At 42.0% G+C, this 26,211-nt stretch overlaps 1 protein-coding gene across 1 annotated transcript; it reads left to right on the plus strand.

The window, feature by feature from the left end:
- The first annotated feature begins 404 nt into the window (after positions 1–404).
- On the plus strand, positions 405–26,211 carry LOC132406195 (extracellular calcium-sensing receptor-like). Its single transcript, XM_059991519.1, has 6 exons — positions 405–692; positions 12,171–12,462; positions 16,403–17,239; positions 17,900–18,127; positions 24,716–24,839; positions 24,938–26,211. Exons 1-6 carry the CDS (start codon positions 478–480, stop codon positions 25,843–25,845), a joined length of 2,604 nt encoding a protein of 867 aa, XP_059847502.1. The 5' UTR covers positions 405–477; the 3' UTR covers positions 25,846–26,211.

Consider the following 26,211-nt stretch of genomic DNA (forward strand, 5'->3'; position numbering starts at 1 on the left):
ATTGTCATTATTGCCTGACGACTCTGCAGAATGCTCTTTGACAACTGACAACTTCTTATAGCTTGAAGACAATAATGACAATAGCGTCAGATGGATGAATTCTCAAACGTCATTCCCTTTGGTTTTAGCATTGAATGTTTTGTGTAAAGGGCACCTATAGAGAGTTCTCCAAAATTCCTTATTCGCTGAGGTAACAACTTTCATATTAATCATAGAAAATTTCATTAAAATCTAAAAATCCGTGGACACGTTGCCTCCGGCATGCACAAACCTCTCTGATTTACGTCTCACTCCACACCTGTTTATCAAGAAAACAAAAATTTCCTCCAGTTATTCTGGTTGGATGATTTTATCCGGCAGCTAGAATTCAATCACATCTGCAATCCTTGTTTACCAATGGGTATATAAACAGGTACTCTTCAGAGGATCTGTATAATATTGTGAGTGTGTTTCGAAAAGTTGTTCATTACCGTTGCAATGCAGTTTCTTTCGATTTGGAGACTATTATTTCTCTTCTCAATCAAAAAAGCCGATTCTGCCACAGGACCAATGTGCAAACTGCGAGGAAAGTTCAGTCGCGGCGTTTCTCAACTCGGCGATGTCATGCTGGGAGGTTTATTCCCCATACATTTTAGAACGGCTCCAGTGTATAATACATTCCGATTTCAACCTCAACCGGTCCGTTGCCTTCAGTAAGTAAATTGGTCAGTTATATTAAACTCCTCCCCTCACGATTTGATTCACTGGTATGCTGCAATATTCTTTCTCAAATAATTCTGAAGTTGCCATGAAAATGTATCGTCATTTGAAGCAGCACCTAGCGAGAGCGGGATTAACAGCTGAATACAATAGTTTAGCACTTAGCGAGTGGTTATTACAGCTCGGGGCTTCGGAGTTCGGAGCTCACCCCCGTCTCCGTCTGAAAGGTCTGAGTACTTCTTCCCTGGGATGCGTGCGGGCTGTTTTGGTTTCCTCCAACTTTAATAAGATCACCAGTTAGTAGGTTAATTGGTTATTGTAAATTGTAAATTTTATTAGCTAGATTGAAATCGCTGGTTTTCTGAACGGTACCGCCCCGCGACGTACCACTAAATAAAGTAAGTAATGATAGATAGATAGATAAATAGATAGATAGATAGATAGATAGATAGATAGATAGATAGATAGATAGATAGATAGATAGATAACAAAAAAATACAACTCTAAATAAATGAATGTCAAATGCTGCAACATGTTACAAATCTTATCAGTGGCATCGTAGAAACCGGAGTTATGATACTGTAGTCATTTGTGAGACTTGACTGAAGGAGGGTTGGGACTGGAAGCTCAACGAGACTCCGTTGTTTTAGAAGCCACACAGCGGGAGAGATGAAGGGAGGGGTTCCTAGTCAAGGACAATATCACAGCAGTGCTCAGTCAGGACAGACTGGAGAAATCGCCTAGTGGGGCGTTGTAGTTGGAAAGGAGTACCTGTAATAGATAATGATATCACCACGTTAATGGGATACAGACTATGCAGCAATCCGATGGATTTAAATGAGCACATTTGTAGGGAGAGTGCTGACTGTTGCAAGAAGCATAGGCTGTTACTACTCAGTTCCAACCATAACGCCTCACAAGTCGAGCTCCCCAATATGTTCTCACTGACACGGCCGTGAGTTAACTTTGCACATATTAGCTGGGAATCACATGCTATAAAAGGACTATATGGGCTAGAATTTTTCAGATGTGTTCAAGAAGTTTTCTTAATCAGCACATGGAATACCCAACGAGAGAGTATGTGATACTTGATCTGCTATTGGGGAACTAGAAAGGGCAAGTGATCATAATATAATTAAATTTATACTGTAATTTGAGAGGGGGAAGCAGAAGTCACATGTACCAGTACCGCAATTGAATAAAGGGAAGTGCAGAGGTAAGAGAGACGAGCTTGCCCAGGTGGATTGGACGATGATACTAGCGGGGATGATGGCTTCTTGGAATATTTCACAGGACGCAGGATAGATATGATCCCCAGGAAATGAAGTTCTCAAATGGAACGGGTAGTCATCCATGGCTGACAAGGGAAGTTAGGGAAACGTAGCAAAATTGAGTGGGAAGTTGGATGATTGGGAATCCTTCAAAATCCAACAAACTGCATCTACAAAAGCTCTAGGGAGGGAAAAGACGAAACATGAGGGCAAACTAGCCAATAATATAAAGGGGGATACTAATATCTTCAGTTATATAAAGACTAAAAGGGAAGTGAGGGCTGATATTTAGGTAGTAATGGGAGTGGGGTGGGAATAAAGAAATGGTAGATGTACCTAATGGGCTATTTACATCAGTCTGCACTGTGGAAGACACGAACTGTGTGCCAATCGTCTGTGAGTATCAGGGAGCAAAAGTGAGCGTAATTGCTATTACAAAGAAAAAATTGCGAGGTAATCTGAAAGATCTGAAGGTGGGGAAAGTCACATGGTTCAGATGGATTGTATGACAGAGTTTTGAGAAAAGTTGTTGAAGAGCTACCAGATGTTTTGGTCATGATCTTTCAAAAATGCTTGATTATGGCAGGGTCCCGGAAGACTGAAAAATTACATAAGCCGCTCCACATTTTAAGAAGACAAGAGAGATAAAATTATAGGCCAGATAGCCCAAACTCAGTGGTTAGGAAATTGCTGGAGTATATTATTAAGGACGAGGTTTCGGGGTACTTAACGACCAATGATAAAATATGTCCATGTCAGCATGGTTTCTGTGAAGGGAAATCTTACCTCACAAGTCTGTTAGAACTCTTCGGGAAAGTAACAAGCAGGGTGGCCAAAGGAAAGGCAGTAGATTTTATTTATTTGGATTTTCAGAAGACATTGGATAAGGCGCCACACATGACGTTGCTTAACAAGATAAAAAAAAAACCTCTGGCGTTCCAGGAAAGATACTGGTGTAGATAAAGGAATGGCTGAAAGGCAGAAGGCAGCGAGTGGGAATAAAGGAACCCTCTACTAGCTGGCTGCCAGTGACTAGTGCTGTTCCTTAAGGTCAAAATTGGGACAGTAAATTTTCACATTGCTGTCAATAATTTGGATAATGCCATGGATGGTTTTGAGACAATGATTGCGGATGATATGAAGATGGGTGGGGGAAGATAGGGAGTGCTGTGGAAGCAATATGATTGCAGCAGGCCTCAGACAAATTGGAAGAATGGGCATAAAAGTGGCAGATGGAATACAGTGTTGGGAAATGTATGATAATGCATTTTGTTAAAAGGAACAATCGTGCGGACTATTATCTAAATGGAGAGAAGCTTCAAACACCAGAGGTGCAGAGGGACTTCGGAGACTGTAATTTACATGTTGAGGCTGTGGTAACAGCAAATGCCACATTGGCATTTATTTCAAGGGGGATAGAATATAAAGACATGAAGATAATACCGAGCATTCATAAGACTGTAGTCAGGCCGCACCTGCAGTATTGTAATCAGTTTGGAGCCCCTTATTTGAGAAATAATGTGTTATCATTGGAGAGAGTCCGAAAGAGTTTCTTATGGATAATTCCAGAATGGGGGGATTGGCATATGAGGAGCGTTTAGTAGCTTTGGGCCTGTACTCTGAAATTTAGAAGAACACGGGGCGGGGTGTGGGGGCGAGTGAATCTCATTGAGGACTATTGAATGTTCAAATGACTAGATAGGGTCGAAGTGGAGAGGATACTTCCTCTGATGGAGTCGTCCAGAACTAGAGGGCACAGCCTTAAATTCGAGGGCGACATTGTGGAACAGAGTTAAAAAGATTTTCTTTTCGCCAGGGAAGGTGGATCTGTGAAATGCTCTGCCACAGACACCGGGTGGACGCCAGGTCCGTGGGTACAATTAAGGCAGAAATTCATAGTTTTCTGATCGGTCAGGGAATCAAAAATTGCGGAGAGAAGGCAGAAGTATGGAGTTAAGTGCGATCCGGGATCAGCCATGATAGAGTGACAGAGCAGACTCGATGGTCTGATTTGCCTATTTCTGCTTCTATGTTGTATGGACTTATGGTGACAGAAGATTGTGCTGGTGAGCACTTTCCATCTCGTGATCACGGTGCCATTATTTTCAAAGTCAATATGCAAAAAAATAAGCTTGCGTCCCGAGGTCAGATTCTAAATTGGAGAAAGGTCAATTTTTATGATATCAGAAAGGATCTGGAAAGCGTCGATTCGGGCAGGCTGTTCGCTGTCAAAAGTGTACCTGGTAAGTGGGGTCCTCATAAATGAAATTTTGACAGTACAGACCTTGTATGTGCCTATCAAAATAAAAGACAACCTAGATTTTAATAGATATCGAGGTTCTGGTTAAGAGCAAAAAGCAGGTACATAGCACGTATAGATGGATAGGAATATATGAGGTGCTTATGGAGTATAGAGATGCAAGATAACACTTAAGAAAGAAATCAGGAGGGCTAAAAGAAGTCATGATGTTGCCTTAACAGGCAATTGAAGGATAATCCTAGGGGGTTCTGAGGTGTGCTAACAAGAAAAGGGTTGCAAGCGATAAAGTTGTTCCTCTTGAAGATCAGAATGCAATCTACGCATGGAATCAAAAGAGACGCTGAGGGATATTAAATATATATTTTTGTGTCTGTATTTACTAAGGATATGGTCACAATGTCTATAGAAGTAAGGCAACTTCAATGTAGGCAGTCCCCGGGTTACGAGCGAGTTCAGTTCCTAAGTCAGTCTTTGTTGGATTTGTATGTAAGTCCGAATAGGTACATCCAGTATTATTTAGCCTCAGTTAGTCATACAATTGTCAGTATATCGTATATATTTCACCTTTCTATGCGTATAAAACACTTAAGAAACATATATATTTCATTAATTAAACCACTGCATTGCTTTATAATAATTGTAGCTTTCATCGGGGCAGGGCCTTTCACATCCTCCATTATTCTCACCTTATTCTTTAAAATTGTTCCGATCGTTGACCGACTATAGCCTAACGCTTTTCCAATGACCGATGGCATTTCACCTCTTTCTGATCGCTTTACGATTTCCACTTTATTTTCAATTGTGATTGCTTTCTATCCACGGAACAGAAACACTGCTGATTCAGCAGCAGCCGCGTTCGGCAGGTCCTGAGCTTCCCCCGGGTGCTAACGTCCACTCGCACTGAGACCGGTTAAATGGGACAAGTGGGGGCAGTGCTGAATGGAAAAATGGAATCAGGGTGAATCTTGCTAAGAAAAATTTAAACCAAATTCAAAGTTACACTGCTCAACACAGTGTTAACGGCAACGTGATCTGACTTAAAATGGCGGACGGCGTTCTCCTTCTTCGAGCCGGCGAATTTTTAATAAAATAGGCTTTATGGCAGGCCATTCGGAAGTACGAGTCGTTCGTAAGTCGGGTGATCAGAACTCGGGAACAAAGCCGTATGTGTTTGCTTTCTTTAGGCAATCTAAGATGGATGAATCACCAGGGCTTGACAGTGTGTTCTCTCGGACCCTGAAAGAGAAACGTGCAGAAGTTCCAGCGCACAAGCAATGATATTTACATCTTCATTAGTGGGATGATGGTGGTTTTCAGGATAGCCAATGGTGTTCTGTTGTTTCAGAAAAGCTCTAAACATAAAGCAGGAAACTATAAGCTGGTTATTGGAAGGTATTCTAAGGGACCGGATATATAAGTACTTGGATAGACTTGAACAGATTAAGGATTATCAGCATAACTTCGTGTGCGGTAGCTAATGTGTAACCAATCGTGCAGTTTTTCAAGGAAGTTACCAGGAGGGTTGATGAAGGCAAAGCAGTGGATAGTCTACACATGGACTTTTACAGGGCATTAACAAGGCACCACCTGTGAGGTTGGTCAAGATTTAGTCACGCGGCATTCAATTTGAGGTAGTAAACTGAAATCGACATTATCTTTGTGGGAGGATTTGGACAGTTGAAGTAGCTGGTTGCAACTCTAAATGGAGGTCCGTCACTAGTGTAGTGGCGCAGCGATCGGTATAAGGTCTGTTGTTTTTTGTTGTCTTACCCTTACCATAGCCCTAACCTTAACGATCTGGATAAAAATGTCGTTATCAGTAAACTTTTTTTAATTTTTTATTCAATTTTCTATTTAATTACGTAGAATAATATCTATAATAATATTTATCCTCCCCCTCCCTTTAACCTTTCATAAGTACATAGCCCTACCTAAAAACAACAGAAAAAAAGGAAAGAAAAAAGAAAGAAAAACTGCCTGGATATCGGAAGGTCTCCACATGCTCCATGGGATTCAAAACAAATTTAATATATGTATTTGTTTCTTTCCCCAGAGGACCAACATCTTTATCATCGGAGTACCTATATATACAATCCTATCTTTTGTAAATAAGAGCAGCAAATACTCAAAAATGTATCTACTTTACTCCTTAAATTATAAGCATTTTTTTCAAGTGGAATACAGCTAAATATTTCATTATTCCAATGATCCATACTTAAATACGAATCCGATTTCCAAGTAACTGCAATAGCCTTTCTGGCTACTGCCAATGCAATTTTTATAAATTCTTTCTGATATATATTCAATTTAAGTTTCAGTTTTATCCCTTCAATGTCACCTAATAAAAATAATATTGAATTATGTTGAAGTTGTGTTCCAATAATTTGTTCCAATAAAACTCTTAAATTTATCCAAAAAGGTTGAATTTTGAAACAAGACCAAGTAGAATGTAAGAAAGTACCAATTTCTTGATTACATCGAAAACATTGATCAGATAAGTTTGGGTTTAATCTATTTAGTTTTTGTGGTGTAATATATAATTGATGTAAAAAAATTATATTGTACTAATCTGAGTCGAACATTTATTGTATTTGTCATACTGTCAAGACATAGTCTTGACCAAGTTGTTTCATCAATACTAATATTCAAATCCGTTTACCATTTTTGTCGATTTATGGATTCCTTGTTTAAGTGTCTGTTTTTGAATCAGATTATACATAAAGAAGTTTTTTTAGTTTTTCATTTTTGAATTGAAGTTTCAATTTCATTAGGTTTCGGCAATAAGATTGTTTGACCCAGTTTATCTCTTAAGTAAGCCCTTAATTGAAAATAACAAAAAAAAAGTGTTATTTGATATTTTATATTTATTCTTTAATTTTTCCAATGACATCAATATACATCCTTCATAACAGTCTGCTATACATCTAATCTCTTTTTGGTACCAATTATATAAAAGTTGATTATCCATTGTAAAAGTAATAAGTCTATTTTGAATCAGAGGTCTCCTTGCTAATAAAGATTTCTTTATTTCATCAGCAACATTTATTTTATTCCATATATCAATCAAATGTTTTAATATAGGAAATTCTTTCTTTCCCGTATCCATTTAGGTTCCTATTTATATATAAAATCTTCGCATGTGTTTACCTCCTATCCTATTTAACTCTATTCTAATCCATGCCGGTTTTTCTTTTTCAAAAGAAGATACAATAAATTTAATTTGATTTGCTTTGCAATAATTCTTAAACTTTTGAAGTTGGAACCCTCCTAAGTCAAATTTCCATGTCAACCTTTCCAACGATATTCTTGACATTTTACCTTTCCAAAGAAATTTCCTCACACATTTATTTAGCTCTTGAAAAAACTTTTGCGGCAATTTTATTGGCAGTGTTTGAAATAGATACTGTAATCTAGGAAATATATTCATTTTACAGCATAAACCGTACCCACTGATGTTATTGGTAACATCATCCATTTATCAAGATCTTCTTGAATTTTTTCAATAGGGATAAATAATTTAATTTATATAAATTCTTTATATCATTCTCAACTCTTATACCTAAATACTTTATACCATTTATCGGCCATCTAAATTGAGTTGCTAATCGACATTGACTATAGTCTCCTTTAGTAAGGGGTAAAATTTCACTTTTATCTCAGTTTATTTGATACCCTGATACTTTCCCATATTCTTCCATTCTAGAAGATAACTTACGCAACGAATGCAATGGGTTTGATAAATAGATCAAAACATCATCAGCAAATAAATTAATCTTGTATTCCTCCCGATTAACTCTAAAACCCTTAATATCTGAATCAGTTCTAATTAATTCAGCTAATGGTTCTATCGCCAGTACAAATAAAGCAGGTGATAATGGACAGCCTTGTGTAGTTAACCTTTTTAACTGCAATGGTGTTGAAATTTGGCCATTTGTCAATACTTTAGCGTTGGGATTAGTACTTAAGGTTTTAATCCAGTTTATAAAAAGTACTCCTAACCCATATTTTTCCAATACTTTTTACAAAATCTCATTCCAATCGATGAAATTCTTTTTCTGCATCCAAAGCTACTGCCAAAGCTATTTCCTCCCTATTTTATGCGAAATAAATTATACTAAGTAACCGAGTTACATTGTGTACCGATTGTCTATTTTTTTAAAAATCCTGTTTGATCCATTTGTATTAATTTTGGAAAATATTTAGATAATCTACTAGATAAAATTTTTGCTATTATTTTATAATCCGTATTCAACAAAAAAATAGGCCTATATGATGCTGGTTTTAAAGGAGCTCTATCCTTTTTTTGGCAACACTATTAAAATCGCTGTCAAAAAAGATTCTGGACGTACATGTGTTCTTTCCGCTTGACGTATTAACTCCATAAATGGAGGAATTAGTAAATCTTTAAACATTTTGTAAAATTCAGGTGGAAAACCATCCTCTCCTGGAGATTTATTACTCTGAGGTGATCCTAAAGCTTCTTCAACCTCTTTTAATGTAAAAGGCATATCTAATCCCTTCTGTTCTTCCAAACTCAATTTTGGGAGAATTATTTGTGATTAAAATCTTTCTATCTCATTAACATCATTTTGTGATTCCGATTGATATAATTCAGACTAAAAACATTTAAAGGTTTCGTTAATTTCTGAAGGTTTATAAGTAATTTTATTTGCACTTGTTCTAATTGCATTTATCGATTTAGAAGCCTGTTCTGTTTTCAACTGCCAGGCAAGAATCTTGAGTGATCTCTCACCTAACTCTGCTTAGTTCGCATAATTGCTTTTTCTGTTCGATATGTCTTCTGAAGCGTATTATATTGTAGCTTCTTATTGACGTTGTCTTCGTTTTCCTTCTGTCATATGCCTTTGAGATTCTTTTTCTAATTTTGTAATCTCTTTTTCCAGTTGGTTTAGTTCTACCATATGTTCCGTCTTAATTTTAGAAGTATAACTTATTATCTGACATCTCAAATATGTTTTATCGCTTCCCATAATACAAATTTATCATCAACTGAATAAAAGTTTGTATGCAAAATAATTGAATCTGTTTTTCATAAAATCACAAAAATCTTGACCTTTTAATAATATTGAATTAAATCTCCATCTATAAGTCGATTCTTCCTTATCCATCATCATTGTCATTGTTAAAGGAGAATGATCTGACAATATTCTCGCTTTATATTCCAGAGTTTTCACTCTATCCTGAATATTCGTTGATAATAAAAAAAGAGAAAAATAAATAAATAGATAGATAGATTAATTGCAGTGTACGTATGTTGAATCGGTTAATAATTGTGCAAAAAAGCAGAAATAATATATATAAAAGTGAGGTCATGTTCACGGGTTCAATGTCCATTTAGGAATCGGATGGCGGAGGGGAAGAAGCTGTTTTTGAATCGCTGAGTGTGTACCTCCTACCTGATTGTAACAGAGAAAAAACAGCATGCCCGAGGTGATGGAGGTTCTTGATAAAGGTCGCTGACTTACTATCACTGTTCCGTAAAGATGCCCTGGGTACTTTGTAGGCGATACCCAATGTGCAGCGGACTAAATTTACAACCCTCTGCAACTTCTTCCGGTTCAGTGCAGTAGCATCCCTTCCCCCATACCAGATAGTGATGTAGCCTGTCAGAATGCACACCACGGTACAGCTATAGATGTTTTTGAGTGTATCGTTGACATACCAAATCTTTTCAAACTCCTAATGAATTATAGTCGCCTTCTTGTCTTCTTTAAAATGGCATCGACATGTTGGCCTCAGGATAGGTCCTCAGAGATCTTGACACCCAGGAACTTGAAACTGCTCATCCTCTCTACTTCTGATCCCTCTGTAAAGATCCTTCGTTTGTTCCTTCGTTTGACCCTTCCTGAAGTTCACAATCAGCTCTTTCGACTTACTGACGTCGCATGCAAGGTCGTTGTTGCGACACAACTCCACGACAAGATCTGCGATGTACTGAGCAGTGAAGAAGATTATCACGGCTTGCAAGGGAAACACGAGAAAATATGCAGATTCTGGAAATCCAAGCAAGACACAAAGAGTGAAAAGTCCTGACTGAGAATCCTGATATAGGGTCTTTGCAGAAACGTCGATTGTTTACACTTTTCTATTGATACTGCCTCGCCTGCTAAGTTTTCCGAGCATTGTGTGTGTGTGTGTGTGTGTGTGTGTGTGTGTGTGTGTGTGTGTGTGTGTGTGTGTGTGTGTGTGTGTGTGTGTGTGTGCGCGCGCGTGTGTGTGTGTGTGTGTGGGGGGGGGGGGGGGGGGGGGGTGGGTGGCTCATGGATTAAAGCGGGATTTGAACCAGTTAGGAAAAGGGGCTGAAAATGGCAGACAGAATTTAGTGTAGATGAATATGAATTGATGTATTGTACTTCGGTAGGACCAACCAGGATCGTCTTACACAGAGAATGTAATGGCTCTGTGGTAGATCAAAAATATCTCGGAATACAGGTCCATAATTCATTGACAAGAGCGTCACAGGTTGATAGTGTAGTAACGAAAGCTGGTGTATAGTCTTTCACAGATAAAAGTATTGAGTACAAGAGATAGTATGGTATGTTGAAATTGTATAAAATATTGTTCAGGCCAGATTTAGAAAATTTTGTGCAATTTTTGTAACCTACCTTGAGGAATGTTGCAAATAAGTTTGAAAGAGAATGAAGAAAATTTAGAAAGATGTTATGGGCTCTGGAGGACTTCACCTTTCTGGAAAGAATGAATAGGTTAGAACTTCTACAAATAAGGATTTCGGGTTTAACACGTGTTTTCTCTCTTTTAAGGGGTTATTAAACTGCAGTGCTGCGTCCTAGTAAGTATCCATTGAAGCATTCTATTGCCTTATTCATAATCAAAGTTCAAAGTAAGTTTATTGTCAAAATACATTTATGCCACTATATGGATGGCATTGGTTGGTCTCACGAGGAATGTCAGGAATTCTTCTTCTGGAACTTCGCTTGGAATATCTTGCTTCAGTCTCTCCAGGGTGCAGGCCTGGGCAGGGTTGTATGGAAGACCGGCAGTTGCCCAAGCAGCAAGTCTCCCCTCTCCACGCCACCGATGTGGTCCAAGAGAAGGCAAGGGCCGGTACAGCTTTGCACCAGTGTCGTCGCAGGAGTTGCCAGAGCGAGGGTGAAGGCAGCGTCGGGACTGCGTTAGGGTCTCCAGCTGCGGATTTGTCCTCAGGATTTACTCCCGAAGCCTTTCCCATGAGTGGGTATGGCCACAAGGCGGCGGAGGTTTGATATCAGAGTTTCCCTCTCCTAGATGGACTGCCTTCCGAGGCTAATGAGTTCCACCTGCCCGAAATACATATTACATATATGCCACTATATACAACACTTTTATTCGCTTCCAAACGGGCATTCACAGTAAATAAAAAGACACATTAATGAAATCCTGCAGATAATAAACCGGATAAATAACCAATGTGCAAATGCAAACAAACTGTGTTCCCTGCACTCTTCATCTCACGTTCACTTCAAACTTCATTTCATAGAATCATTGAACTACAGGAGAGTACAGCACTGCAGTCCAGGGCCTTACTACACTCCACTTAAAATTCTTGACACTCCAATCTCCTTTAACATTTCTCCCCTCTTGGCTCAAATTGTTCCGTCTAGATTTAGCCTCCCCTGCCTTGGGAAAATACTGATGATCTGAGGAGAGATGCTCAGAATTTTGCAGACATCCGCAAGGTCACTCTTCATCCTCCTCCATTCCACTAAGAATAAACGCAGACCATCCAATCTCCCCTTTTAACTATGGCGCTCTATTCCAGACTGTAATCCACTGAATCTCTTCTCCATTCTGTATATTACAACCGTGACCTTCCAGTAACGAGAAGAGCAGAATTGCATATAGTGCTCTGACAGTGTGGACTGACTAATATTTTGCATGTCTCTCCAAAATGCTGTCATATCTCTTACTATATTTACTAGATTCCGGCAAGGGGAGCTCCGTTGGGCGCAGACGATGATCTTCGCAATTGACGAGATAAACAGGAATCCAGAGCTGCTTCCCAATATAACTCTCGGCTATAGGATCTTTGATAGCTGCCATGCACATTCCGAATCGCTCAAAGGAGTCCTGCAGTTACTGAACCAGGACGATGAACCTGAATCCAGCTACACTTGCTCAGCACTCCCAGCAGTGGCTATTGTTGTGGGCGATGCCGCGTCTTCGGAATCAATTGTTGCTTCCCGCCTGTTGGCGCCGTTCAATGTCGGCCTGGTAGGATTCCTTAATTTATTGTAGACTGTTGAATGCTCTCTCGCGAAGTATGAGTAGGCGGAGCTTAGTGACAAGATTAATCTGCGTTGTCTGCTTTGAAGCACGTAGAATAATTTGGTGACACTTTACTGTCGAGGGTTATTTTCCTCCCACTAAGGGCAAACTGCAACTTGCATTGTTAGAAAAATTCTAGGTTGAACTCCTCCTGCCACTTCCAGATCCAGCTCTGGATCATGTCAATGTCCCGTTGTAGCCTACAGATCTCTACACTAGCCGTAACTGCATTATCTTTCGAGTTATCTTAAAAAAGTACTTGAATCCGAAACGTTCGCGGATTCACTTTCCAGCGAACCACTTGCTAATTTTATCTGCATTTCATGTCATTCGCTACGCAGCTGATAATGTCCTGACACGCAGACGGATGTCTTAACCTATCATAACTGTACACATTTACTGTCATTGCTTGTGGGTTTAACAACTTCTAACATTTTGGATGTGTGATTTGCCTTATTTCATTCCTCAACAGCCACCACTCAACCCCAGCGCTGCCGTGGTATCGCCTGCAGTTCCACAGGAACTCTGCGGTATCTATTCGTTCTTGGTGACCGGTCAAAAGTAAAACTCATTTTAACCACACAAAAACTTTCACATTGCAGAGATCTGTCTTAAAACCAGACGTTTCCTTCTCAGTCTTTCCTTTTAGTGCCTCCGCTTAAACCTATCTTGTCCAAGTGGAAGGGGTCCGCAAGACCATTAGATAGTTGAACAACATTAAGCCATTTGTTCAATCGAGTCATCTCCGCCACTTCATCCTAACTGATTCATTTACCCTCTCAGTCCCAGTCTCCTGTCTTGGCCGGATATCTCTTCATGCCCAGAGTATTCTATTATCTATCAGCCTCTGCCTTAATTAGACCTAGTGTCTTGGCCTCCACCGCCACTTGTGGCAACGAATTCCACAGATTCACCACTCTCTGGCTAAAACTCGTTTCCTCGTTTCCGTTCTGAAAAAGCCCGTCTACTCTGAGGCTACTCTAGACTCTATCACCATAGAAAACATCCTCTCCAAATCCACTCTATCTGGGCTCTTCAGCATTCGTTAGGTTTCAACGAGGTTACCCCTCATTCTGTATAATTCTAACGCGGGCACGCTCATACCCATCAAACACTCTTCAGATTTCAAGTCTTACAATCCCAGAACCATTTTCCTGAAGCTTCTTTGAACATTATGCAATATCAGCACCTCGCTTTTAGATAACGGGCCCGAAGCGGTTCACAATATTCCAAGAGAGGCCTCACAACTGCCTTATAAAGCCTCAACATTACAAACATGCTTTTACATACCGATCCTTAGACTTTCTGACTAACAGACCCCAATCTGTTAATTTAGAAAACTTCTCCTCCACTCTCATCCTGAACACCGAAGTGCCTCAAGGCTGTGTGCTGAGCCCTCTTCTGTACTCCTCTTTCACCTATAACTGCGTTCCTGTACATGGTTCTAACTCCAATCAAGTTCGCAGACGACACCACGGTGGTTCGCCTGGCCAGAGGCGATGACGAGACGGCCTCCAGGGACGATGTCCAGCACCTGGCTGCGTGGTGCAGCAACTCGGCCCTTAACACTCAGAAGACCGAAGAGATCTTTGTGGACTTCAGGCATGCTAGGAGCCACATCCATGTCCCCATCTACATTAACGGAGCTGTAGTGCAGATCAAGCTACAAATTCCTTGGTGCCCATATTTCCGAGGATCTCACCTGGTCCTTGAACTCCTCCATCCTGATTAAAACGGCGCAACAGCGCCTTTATTTCCTGCGGAGCATCAAGAAAGCTCACCTCTGTCCCAGAATACTGACGGACTTTTACCACTGTACCATTGAGAGCATACTCACCAACTGCATCTCAGTGTGGTATGGCAATTGGCCAGTATCGGACCATAAAGCACTCCAGGTTTTTTACAGAAAGGGTTGTGAGTGCCTGGAATGACTTGCCAGGGATGGTGGTGGAGGCTATAACATTAGGGGTATTTAAGAGCCTCTTTGACAGGGACATGGATGAGGATTAAAGAAAAATGGAGGGTTATGGGGTAGTGAGGGCTCAGTACTTTTTTTAAGGATTATATGGATCGGCACAACATGGAGGGCTGAAGGGCCTGTACTGTGCTCTAGTCTTCTATGGTTCTATGGATCTATTTTTGAATTTACTCTCCATATAGACACTTTTCTATGGTTTTACTTCTTCTACCAAAGTGCATGACCATGTACTTCCGACACAGTATTCCATCTGCTAATTCTTTGCCCATTCTCCTGATACGTCTAAGTCCTTCTGTGGCCAATCTACTTCCCCAAAACTACCTGCCGTTCCACCTATCTTCGTATTGTCTGTAAATATTTCCACAGAACCATCCAATCCGACATCATTATCATTGACATATAGCGTAATAAGAAACGGTCCCATAACAGATCTCTGTGGAATCCCTCTATTCACCAGGAAAGACACCCTTTATTTTCACTCTTTGCTTATGAAAATCCATGTACACAGGTTCCGCAGATTCTCCTTAGTCTGTCCTGCTTTTTATTTTTTGAAAAGATTTGTCAAGATTGTCCCCAAATACCCCAAAACCACATCCTTATAAATCGACTCCAACACCTTCGCAACCACTGAGGTCAGACTAACTGACCTACAATTTCCTTTCTCCTGCCTCTCTCCTTTCTTGAAGGGAGTGACGTTTGAAATTTTCCGTTTTTCCAAAACTATTCCATAATCAATTATGGATCCTCCTTTTGTGCTCCAGCATCAACTCAATTTTCACAATATACCTGTATATTTAAATCCCCGCATGACAGTTGTAACATTGCCCTTAGGACTTTCATTTTCTGTCTCCTGCTGTAACTTGTAGAACCCATCCCTGCATATAACTCCCATCAGGGCTACATTTGCAATTTTTTGGCTCTACCCACGATGATTCAACACCTCTGTCATCTATTTCTAGTGATTTCATTTCTGGTTATTTTGTCTGCAGAGCCATACACCCTCCCCCGCCTAAAAACTGGATCCTTGGCCGTTAAACTGCTAGATATAATTTTCTTTCAGCCACGATTCAGTGATGCCCTCAATGTCATACGTACCAGTCTCTAACTGTGCTGCAAGTCCATCTATCTTTTCCGTATACTGCACGCATTCAAATATAAGAATGTAGTGTATAATTATTATATAATATATAAGAATTATATATTATAATTAATATATAATTATGTGGAGAAATGGGATATTTTAGTTTTCAGTTCCGCAAGGTGCAGTTTAATCTCTGAAAAGATTGGAGATGTTCTGCAATGTTAAAGATGTTGCCTTAATATATTAAACGCAACAGATTCTCACACACCGGAACGCACAGCTAATGCTGCAGTGACTTGACGAGTTCGGCAGCATCTATGGAGGGGAATACACATTCAATAGTTCGAACCAAGACCCGACATCAGGACTGGTCTTGGTTTAATCTGCTGCTTTCTCTTAAATGTTTGACTCCAAACGAATGTTTTCTTCAGGTGCTCCGATTTGCTCCCTCAGCCCAATGGCCTGTCGGTTGTGGTTAGTGAGAAGTGAGCATGAAATGTTGGCACCCTAAGCGCGGCGACGCTTACGGCGGCCCCCAGTGCAACCCCGTGAAGTTGATTTGACAGAAAACGAAGCATTTCTCTGTATGTTTCGATGTACATGTGAGAAATAAAGCTAATATCTTTAAAGCTAATATTTCAACAAAATGATTTTAATATTTAAATATATAGCTCTTTTTCAGGCTTTGCTTCTAGCCGAATTTTCTCTGACAGACTAATGGAAAATTGTGCACAACCAAGTTGTTTTACCCCGAAGTCGGATCAATGACTCTCAGATGTTTGTGAACTGTTCTAAATGTGTTGAGTAACATGTGTTTTCTCTTCCAGATCAGCTATTCTTCTTCCTGTACCTGCCTAAGTGACAAGAGAGAGTTTCCAACGTTCTTCAGAACTGCTTCTAGTGATGCCTTTCAAATCAAAGCCTTGGTCAGACTTGTACAGCGCTTCCAGTGGCTTTGGATCGGGATTGTCGCTGAAGACAGTGAATATGGTCGATTCGCGATATTATCGTTTATTCAAGAAGTTTCTAAGTTTGAGACATGCATCGCTTTTATTGAATTTATCTCTCCTGCAAGTAGCAGGTCTAAACTGATGCAAGTGACAGCGACGATGCAAAAGTCCTCTGCCAAAGTGGTATTAGTTTTCACTTTTGAAAGCGACACGATGTCTTTGGTGAAGGAAATGCGTCTACAGAACATTACTGACATTCAGCTCATAGCGAGCGAGGGCTGGATAACATCGGCCCATCTATGGTCAGGGGAAACCCGTGAAATATTTTTTGGAGCGATCGGGTTTGCGATCAGGAAAGAGGAAATTCCTGGTCTGAGACAGTTTCTGGTCAAACTCCATCCGTCCTCGGCACCAAACCACCCATTTGTGGATGAACTGTGGCGGGATGTTTTTGGCTGCAGTCCAAAATTGTCAAATCAGATTCTGTACGGAAACGCGTCGTTCTCTTCAAACAAACTGTGCAACGGTTCAGAGAGTCTAGAGACGGTGGAAAATACATATGCTGACGTTTCGCAGTTGAGAATCTCCTACAACGTGTATAAAGCTGTGTACGCTGTGGCGCACGCTCTTCATAATTTACAATCGTGTACAGACGGAAACGGACCCTTTGTGAACAAAACCTGTGGCCAAAAATCAAACATTTTACCCTGGCAGGTGAGCAACTAGCAGAATATTCCCGTCTGGCTAAAAGTAGTTTCCATAATAGTCAAGAAAATATATGGAGCGGTACAGTAGCGGTTCAGCGTGGAGGTGAAGGAATGCTTTACATTGCCCGCTGTAAAATCTATTGGGGTTCAATTCAAGGATCAGGGATTAAGAATCAATTCTATTCGGTACGGGGCGGCACAGAACCACAATAGTTAGCCTAAAGCTTTACAGCTCCAGTACCGCGGATTTAAATCCCACCGCTGCCTGTAACGAGTTTGTCTATGCTCCCCGGATCACGTGGGTTTCCTCCGGGTGCTCCATTTTCCTCCCACTTTCCAAAAAGCCTTACTGGTGGGTAAGCGTTAGTAAGTAGTGGCATGTTATGTTGTCTTCGGAAGCCAGGCGGCACTTGAAGTTTTCCCCAGCACGTTCTCGGTCTGTGTTGGCCCTTGACGCAAACTACGTATTTCATTGTATGTTTCGATGTTTCGATGCACTGTACAAGTGAAAAATGAATGTAATATTCATTGCTGTCTGTCAAGTACAGATGAGTGCATTGTTTTAAACTCCAGTCTAAAGGAACCTGGTTTAATATAATTATTTTAGATATTAAGCATTATTCGTTGAGTAAAAGGCTTAATTTAGTGAATGTTATTGTATCTGCAGCTGTTGCACTATCTTCGGGAGGTCCGCTTCACCAATCAGTTCGGAGAACAAATAAGCTTTGATGAGAATGGAGATCCCATTGCTTCCTATGACGTGATAAACTGGCAAGGACGAGTGGACGGTTCACTGGAGTTGGTTAAAGTTGGATATTACGATGCTGCCCTGCCTGCGGGGAACGAATTTATCTTAGAGGAAAGTGAAATCGTTTGGCACGGATCTGGACACAATGTAAGGAACTCAAGTTTTTATCATGGACATAAGTTAAAATGATTGTTCTGTTGCTTTTATAAAGCTATTTTGTTTACTGAGATCGGTATATATAATACGCAGTGTAAGACAAAAGATCAAAACATACTGAGTTAATGTTCATTGCTATGTATGATGATAAAATATTAATATAAGATATGTATATAATTCAAAAAGTAGTGCAAAAACAGAGGGAAAAATAATGAGGTAATGCTCACCAGTTCCTTGTCCATTCAGAAACCTGACGGTGGACGGAAAGAAGCTGTTCCTTAAATATTAAGTGTACAATACAATGCTCCCCGCATTATTTTGGTGTGGGTTGGAATTTTTAATCCTTTTCTCAAGTTGAGGTTTATGTAAGACGAAACAATCCGCTCACTCAGCACACCTGCCAGAATACATAATTATAGACGTCACTGCAGCCGCGGGGCACACAGATGAGGTTGTTCTGCAGCAACGTACCAGAGCTTCGACAGAAACTTCCTCACTACAATCCAAATCAAACTACGGTCATAATCTGCTTTCTGGGCATAAGTTGCAAAGCAAAATACGTGATGCAAACTATAAATCTCTGCCGCACTGAAACGGGACCTTCGGCACATCTTGTCCGTGGCGACCGTGGCGACTATACTCGCTTCCTACATACATCCGTGACAGTTCACACGCTTCAGAAAGTTGTTTAAGCTCCCTGACTTCCAGACTAACCGTGTAGCCATGGGCTCCGGTACTGGTCCCAGCTTTGCCTGCTTTGTATCGGCTACGTGGAACAGTCCATGTTCCAAGCCTACACCAGCGTCGCTCCCCACCTCTTCCTACGCTGCATCGACGACTGCATTGGTGCTGCTTCCTGCATTATGCTGGGCTCGTCGATTTCATCAAAATTGCCTCTAACTTCCACTCTGCCCTCAAACTTACTTAATTCATTACCGACATCTCCTTCCTCTTTCTTGATCTCTCTGCCTCCATCAAAATATTGAAAGGGATAGATAAGATAGAAGTAGGAAAGTTGTTTCCATTGGTAGGTGAGACTAGAATGAGGGGACATTGCCTCAAGATTCAGGGGAGAAGATTTAGGACGGAGATGAGGAGAAACTGTTTTTCTCAGAGAGTGGTGAATCTGTGGAATTCTTTGCCCAGGGAAGCAGTTGAGGCTTCCTCACTAAATATATTTAAGATACGGTTTGATAGGTTTTTACTTAGAAAGGGAATTAACGGTTATGGGGAAAGCAGGTAGATGGAGCTGAGTTTACAGGCAGATCAGCACTGATCTTATTAAATGGCGGGGAAGGCTCGATGAGCCAAATGGCCTTCTTCTGCACCTATTTCTTACGTACTTATGTTTTTATCTCTGGAGACACTCTATCTGCTGATATATTTTTAATTCTAATATAATTGATACTCGTACCCACTGACTCTCACAGATGACTTAGTCTATACCTCTTCCCGACGTTCACTTGTAAAAATGCCATCTCAGTTCCTCCGTCTTTGCCGCATCTGCTCTCAGGATGAGGCTTTTTCTTCTAGAACAACCGAAATGTCCTCCTTCAAAGAAAGGGGCTTCTCATCCTCTGCAATCAATTCCGCCCACACCCGTATCGCATTTCGCGCACATCTGTCTGCACCCCATCCTCTCGCCGCCACACAAGGATAAGGTTCCTTTTGTCCTCACCTAGCAGGCCAGTACCCTGCGCATCCAACATGTAATTCTCCACCATCTCCAACGGGATCCCACATCTTTCGCTCGACCACCACTCCCCCCTCCATCCTTTCCTCTTCCTGTGAGGATCGCTCCCGACGCGACGTCCTTATCTGCTTGGTGCCTCTCCACTGATCTCCCTCCTGGTACTTATCCTTGCAAGCGGAACAAGCGCCATACCTGTCTCTACATCTCCTTTCTGACTATTTCAGGGCCTCGGACAGTCGTTCCAGCTGAGGCGACACTTCACCTCTGAGACTGTTCGGGGTCATCTATTGTATTTGATGCTCCCGGCGTGGCCTCCTGTACATCATTGAAACCTGAGCAGAGTTAGTGTCCACTTCGCCGAGCGCCTTCGCTCCGTCCGAAAGAAAAGTAGTTTCTCCCGGGGGCCGCCCATTTTATCTCTACTTCCCATTCCGACATGTCAGTCCATGGCCTCTTCTGCGGTCAGGATGAGGTCACGCAGGTTGGAGGAGCATCACCTTATATTCGGAAAAAGGCTGGTGAGGAAGCAATGCTTCGTATTGAAACGTCGGCTATAATTGAAACGTCGTACCCAGCTGGAAGCCCGAGAAAAATTTATTCACTTTACATTCCGTCTGGGTAAACAGCCCACCTAATGAACGTCGATTTCTCGAACTTGCTGCACTGCCAGCCCTCCTCACCTTCACCATTCTCCATTCCTCTTTCCCTCTCTGAACTTATTTCCTTACCTGCCCATCACCCCATCTTGTGCTCCTCTACCTTTCCTTTCTTCCCAGATCTTCCATCTTCTCCTATCAGACTCCCCCTTCTTCAGCAATTGATCTCTTTCACCAATCAATTTCCCAGCTCTGTACTTCACCCACTCCTCTCTCCCAGTTTTACCTATCACCTGTCACCAGGTACTTCTTCCTCCCCGCTGCCCAACCTTCTTAACCCGACTTCTCCCTTCCTTTCCAGTGTTGGAGTGCGCTCTCGATCCAAAACGTCGTCTGCTCACTGACCATGGATGCCCAGTGGCCTGCTAATTTCCTCCAGCACGGTGTGTGTTGCTTTTTTGATTTCCAGCATCTTCAGATTTCCTCGAGTTTGTGATATTACTCGTACTACGAACTCTCTACGAGAGATGCATACCCTGAAGAAGTATAAATCTTACGTTAGACTGAAGTTCAATTAAACTCTCACTGTTCCCCCTCTGTGATCTCTGCTGCCCTCCGCCTCTTCGACCATGGTCTCATCTAGACCCGTTACCACAGCCATGCAACCTTCCTGGGATTTGTCTCCACCGCCAAGTTGTACCATATGGCTTGCAGATCAGTTTTCAAACTTGTCGATTTGGAGCCTCTGAGGACCCCAGGTACTCACATTCAATTGACTGCTTCCCCCACTGATGCTTCCTCCAGATTCCAGAACACAGAACATAGAAATCTACAGCACAGTACAGGCCCTTCGGTCCACAATGTTGTGCCGACCATGTTACCTACTCTACAAACTGCCTAGAATTATCCTGCCGCATAACCCTCTATTTTTCTAAGCTCCATGTACTTATCAAAGAGTCTCTAAACCGCCCCTTTTGCATCTACGTTCACCACCGTTGCAGGCAGTGCATTCCATGCACCCACCGCTCTTTCCATCATGCAGAGAAATCTAGTGGTCCTTTCCGAGTCGCTCCCGCAGATCCAGGGTTCTCTCTCCTCCTTGCTGGACGCCAGGAAGGCGAACAACCGGCGACTGAAAGCAATGGATCTCTCCAATACTTTGTCCTCCGCCGGAGCCGAGCTTTTAGTCACTGGTTCTTCGCCTTCCTCGCGTCCAGCAAGGGTCAGAAGATCGCTTGTCTGCAGACGTCAGAACACGTCGTCTTCAGAGCCGACGGCCATCTACGCCCCTGGGCTGCAATCCCTGCTGCCTCACGCTTGGACCTCGACACCCTGGATGTCCCCAGATTACGAATCTCTCCGAATCTCTCCTCGGCCCCGACGGCTCTGAACATCGTCAAAGCCAGTTCCAATGACCCTGAACAGATTCAGAACCGCAATTCAACCGACGATAAGCAGGTTCCAACAGACCTGGACACCTGCAAATGGATAACTGCGCAACATCTAACTTTGATTCCAACCTGGAATTTCACAGACAGCACATCCAGACATAGACTTCAGGCGCTGCCGCGGGAACCCCAGTTGCTACTTTCCCCTCACGACTCTCAGGCCCCACCGTCAACTCCTGTATCTACGAAATCTCCATCCTCGTCCACCATATCTTCCCTAGACACCCTCCACCTCCTCAGACCATCACCCCCCCCCCCCCGATCTCAGCTCTCATCCGTGAAATTTTAACCTTTGATTACAGACTGCAGTCTATGCTCTTTTCTGTGGAGCTGACAGTTTATTGTCGAAGTACTATTTTATGGGAGGATGCTGCACAAAACCAGACGGTAATGTCTAAAGAGCAGAGGTTTAATGTGCGAGGGAAAGGATTGAACAGGGAACTGAGGAGCTTGTTTTTCTTATCCAGTGGGAGGTCAATATGTGGAACGAACTGCCAGAGGAAGTAACTGAGGCAGATACAGGAAGTGTACGTTCCCACGACAAGCGGGCAAGAAAGATTCATCGTGGAGATTACGCACTTAGCAAACTCTTCTACAGTTTCTGCTGGAAAGAGTGATGAGGCTATTAACAAAAAAACTTTCATCAACTTATGAGTTTATTCCCATATGCAATTAATCTGATCTGAATAATCTCGCTAGCCCTTCATCTCCCATCTGTCAGTTTCACCATTATTGCATGCACTGGACACAATTCAAACCACGTTTTATAATATGTTTACATTTTAAATGCATGATGATATTTATGCATTTGTGTACATTTATTACATACCGGTACTTTTAAAGGTATATTTTTCACAAAACTTTTTTCTTATAAGCATTCAATGTTTTTGTTAGAACACAGAACATAGAAATAAATGTGCGGAATACTTTCTAAACAGGGAGAAATCCTAAAATCTGAAACGCAAATCCGGCATTGAGAGATTAGTTAAGAAAATGCAATCGCTAGGTATACATGGTGAGGTAGTAAATTGAATTAGACATTGGCTCAATGGGAGGAGCCGGAGAGTGGTAGTGGAGGATTAGAAAAAGTCAGCATGGCTTTGTGCGTGGTAGGTCATGTTTAACCAATCTATTAGAGTTTTCAAGGAAGTTACCAGGAAAGTGGATGAAGGGAAGGCAGTGGATGTTGTCTATATGGACTTCAGTAAAGCCTTTGACAAGGTCCCGCGTGGGAGGTTAGTTAGGAAGATTCAGTCGCTAGGTATACATGGAGAGGTCGTAAATTGGATTAGTCATTGGCTCAATGGCAGAAGCCAGAGAGTGGTAGTGGAGGATTGCTACTCTGAGTGGAGGCCTGTGACTAGTGGTGTGCCACAGGGATCAGTGCTGGGTCCATTGTTATTTGTCATCTATATCAATGATCTGGATGATAATGTGGCAAATTGGATCAGCAAATTTGCTGATGATACAAAGACTGGAATTGTAGTGGACAGTGAGGAAGGTTTTCAAAGCTTGCAGAGGGATTTGGACCAGTTAGAGGAATGGGCTGAAAAATGGCAGATGGAGTTTAATGCAGACAAGTGCGAGGTATTGCACTTCGGAAGGTCAAACCAAGGTAGAACATACAAGGTAAATGGTAGGACACTGAGGAGTGCAGTAGAACAGAGGGATCTGGGAACACAGATATATAATTCCCTAAAAGTGGCGCCACAGGTAGATAGGGTCGTAAAGAGAGCTTTTGGTACATTGGCCTTTATAAATCAAAGTATTGAGTATAAGTAAAAAGACAAAATGCTGGCAGAACTCAGCAGGCCAGACAGCATCTATGGGAAGAGGTATTGACAACGTTTCGACCTCCTCCGTCTCCATGCACATTTTTCCACTATTGCACCTGGTTGGTCCTATTCTTATGGCCCCTTCTAGCTCTCCTAATTTCATTGCTATACTCCTTGTTGGCAACCCTGTAAATTTCTGGATTTCTGTCAGTACCTAGTTTCTCTATCCTTTTGTAAGCTTCTCTTTTCGTCTTAACTTGATTCTCTACATCCTTTGTACAGCATGGTTCTTTTACCCTACCATCTTTTCCCTGCCTCAATGGAATATATCAATGCAGAACGCCATGCAAATTTTCCTTGAACATTTGCCACATTTCTGCCGTTCATTTACCTGAGAACATCTGCTCCCAATTTATGTTCTCAAGTCCCTACCTAACAGCATCATATTTCCCCCGAGCCCAATAAAATGATTTCCAAAATTGTCTGCCCCCATCTCTCTCCAGCGCGATGGTAAAGGAGACGGAGTTGTGATCACGACTTCCAAAGTGCCCTCACACCGACAGATCTGACACGTGACCAGGTTAATTTCTCAATACCATATCAAGTACAGACTCAAGTACAGATCAAGTACAATGCTGTTGCCTATTGTGCCAACGCACCACAGCAAATTCCTCATACAGATGAATACATATGACGAAAATGTTTTTTTGTATTTCGAGATACGGTACATTCAGGCCCTTTCGGCCTAACGAGTCCGCGGCACCCAATTAGACACAGCTGCCCAATTAACATGCTAAACTGTATGCCTTTGGAATGTGGGAGGAAACCGGAGCACCCGGAGGAAAGCCACCCAGACACGGGATAAACAAACTCCTTACAGACACCGGCGGGAACACAACCCGGGTCACCTGCGCTCCAAAGCTTGACGCTGACCAGTATCCTATTACCGCACATCTACCGGATAAAGATAATCTTCAATCCTGGGAAGTTAAACTCACAAAAAAGTGACATGTCCTGCGATTGCGCAATAAGTGTGTCGCTTAGTGTACGATGTTCTGTCTCCACAGGTTCCAGTATCTGTCTGCAGTGAACCGTGCGCTAAAGGTACAAGAAAGGGAGCTCGACAAGGTCAGCCCGTCTGCTGCTTCGATTGCTTACCGTGTTCTGACGGAGAGATTAGCAATCAGACAGGTAAAGTGCACTGATCGAATTAGGGCCGATTGTATGCCAAGAATGATCGGGTAACACCCTCCCACTGTAACTGATCACATTGTATTTTCCATCCTCAGGTTCCACAGAATGTATCAAGTGTCCTGTGGATTACTGGTCGAATGATCGAAGAGACCGTTGTGTTGCCAAACAGATCGAGTTCCTCTCTTTTCGCGACAGCATGGGAGTAATACTCGCGGCCATGTCCCTGTTTGGGGCTTGCATCACGGGAGCTGTCGCGGCTGTGTTCCTATATTTCATAAACACGCCCATTGTTAGGGCCAACAATTCGGAACTCAGTTTCCTTCTGTTGGTCTCGTTAATTCTCTGCTTCCTGTGTTCCGTTGCGTTTATTGGGCAGCCGTCACCGTGGTCGTGCGCAGTGCGTCACACTGCCTTCGGGATTAGCTTCGTGCTGTGCATTTCCTGCATTCTCAGCAAAACCTTGGTCGTCCTGATGGCCTTCAAATCCACCTTGCCGTCTAGCAATGTGATGAAATGGTTCGGGCCTACACAGCAGAGATCCATCGTCCTTCTCTCCACATTGATTCAAGTTATTGTGTGTGTGATCTGGCTACTAACTTCACCTCCATTCCCGTCCAAAAACACCAAATACCAAAGTTCAAAGATTATTCTCGAATGTGCTGTGGGTTCCACTGTTGCTTTCTTCTGCGTCTTCGGCTACATCGGGCTACTGGCGTGCGTATGTTTGATCTTAGCCTTCTTGGGCAGAGCATTACCGGACAAGTTTAACGAGGCTAAGTTTATAACGTTCAGTATGCTCATCTTTTTTGCAGTGTGGATAACATTCATTCCAGCGTATGTAAGCACTCCCGGGAAGTACACGGTCGCTGTGGAAATCTTTGCAATTTTAGCATCAAGCTTAGGATTGTTAAGCTGCATCTTTGTTCCGAAATGTTACATTATTTTAGTCAAACCGGAAGAGAACACGAAGAAACAATTGATGGGTAGAGCAGAGAGATTATAGAATAATATACATCGACAGAACACAAAAAGTGTTTTGCCCTTTTTATCCTTCATGTGTTTTAAAGCTTTCATTTTAAATTTAGGGTGTTATATGCCGCTTTCTAAAACTTTACTTCGGCCGCATCTGAAGTGTTGCACACAGTTCTGATCACTTCATGATGGGAAAGATGTGGAGGCTTTGGAGAGAGTGCCGAAGGGGTTTACCAGGATGCTGCCTGGATTAGAGGGCATGTGCTGTAGCGAGTGGTTGGCGAAACTTCTGCTGTTTTCTCTGGAGCAACGGAAGATGAGGGAAGATCTGAGGGTTTATATATTTATGAGAGGCATCAATAAATTAGACGGGCAATGTATTTTTCCAGTGGTTGAA

The sequence above is a fragment of the Hypanus sabinus genome, chromosome 2 (genome assembly GCF_030144855.1).
Source record: "Hypanus sabinus isolate sHypSab1 chromosome 2, sHypSab1.hap1, whole genome shotgun sequence".
Lineage (NCBI taxonomy): Eukaryota > Metazoa > Chordata > Chondrichthyes > Myliobatiformes > Dasyatidae > Hypanus > Hypanus sabinus.

Excerpts from the sequence above, each read along its gene's own strand:
- LOC132406195 (XM_059991519.1), top strand. The coding sequence starts at position 478 with ATGCAGTTTCTTTCGATTTGGAGACTATTATTTCTCTTCTCAATCAAA. Across the intron at positions 693-12,170 it reads CAACCGGTCCGTTGCCTTCA|ATTCCGGCAAGGGGAGCTCC; the intron begins GTAAGTAAATTG and ends TATATTTACTAG. Across the intron at positions 17,240-17,899 it reads CAAACATTTTACCCTGGCAG|CTGTTGCACTATCTTCGGGA; the intron begins GTGAGCAACTAG and ends TTGTATCTGCAG.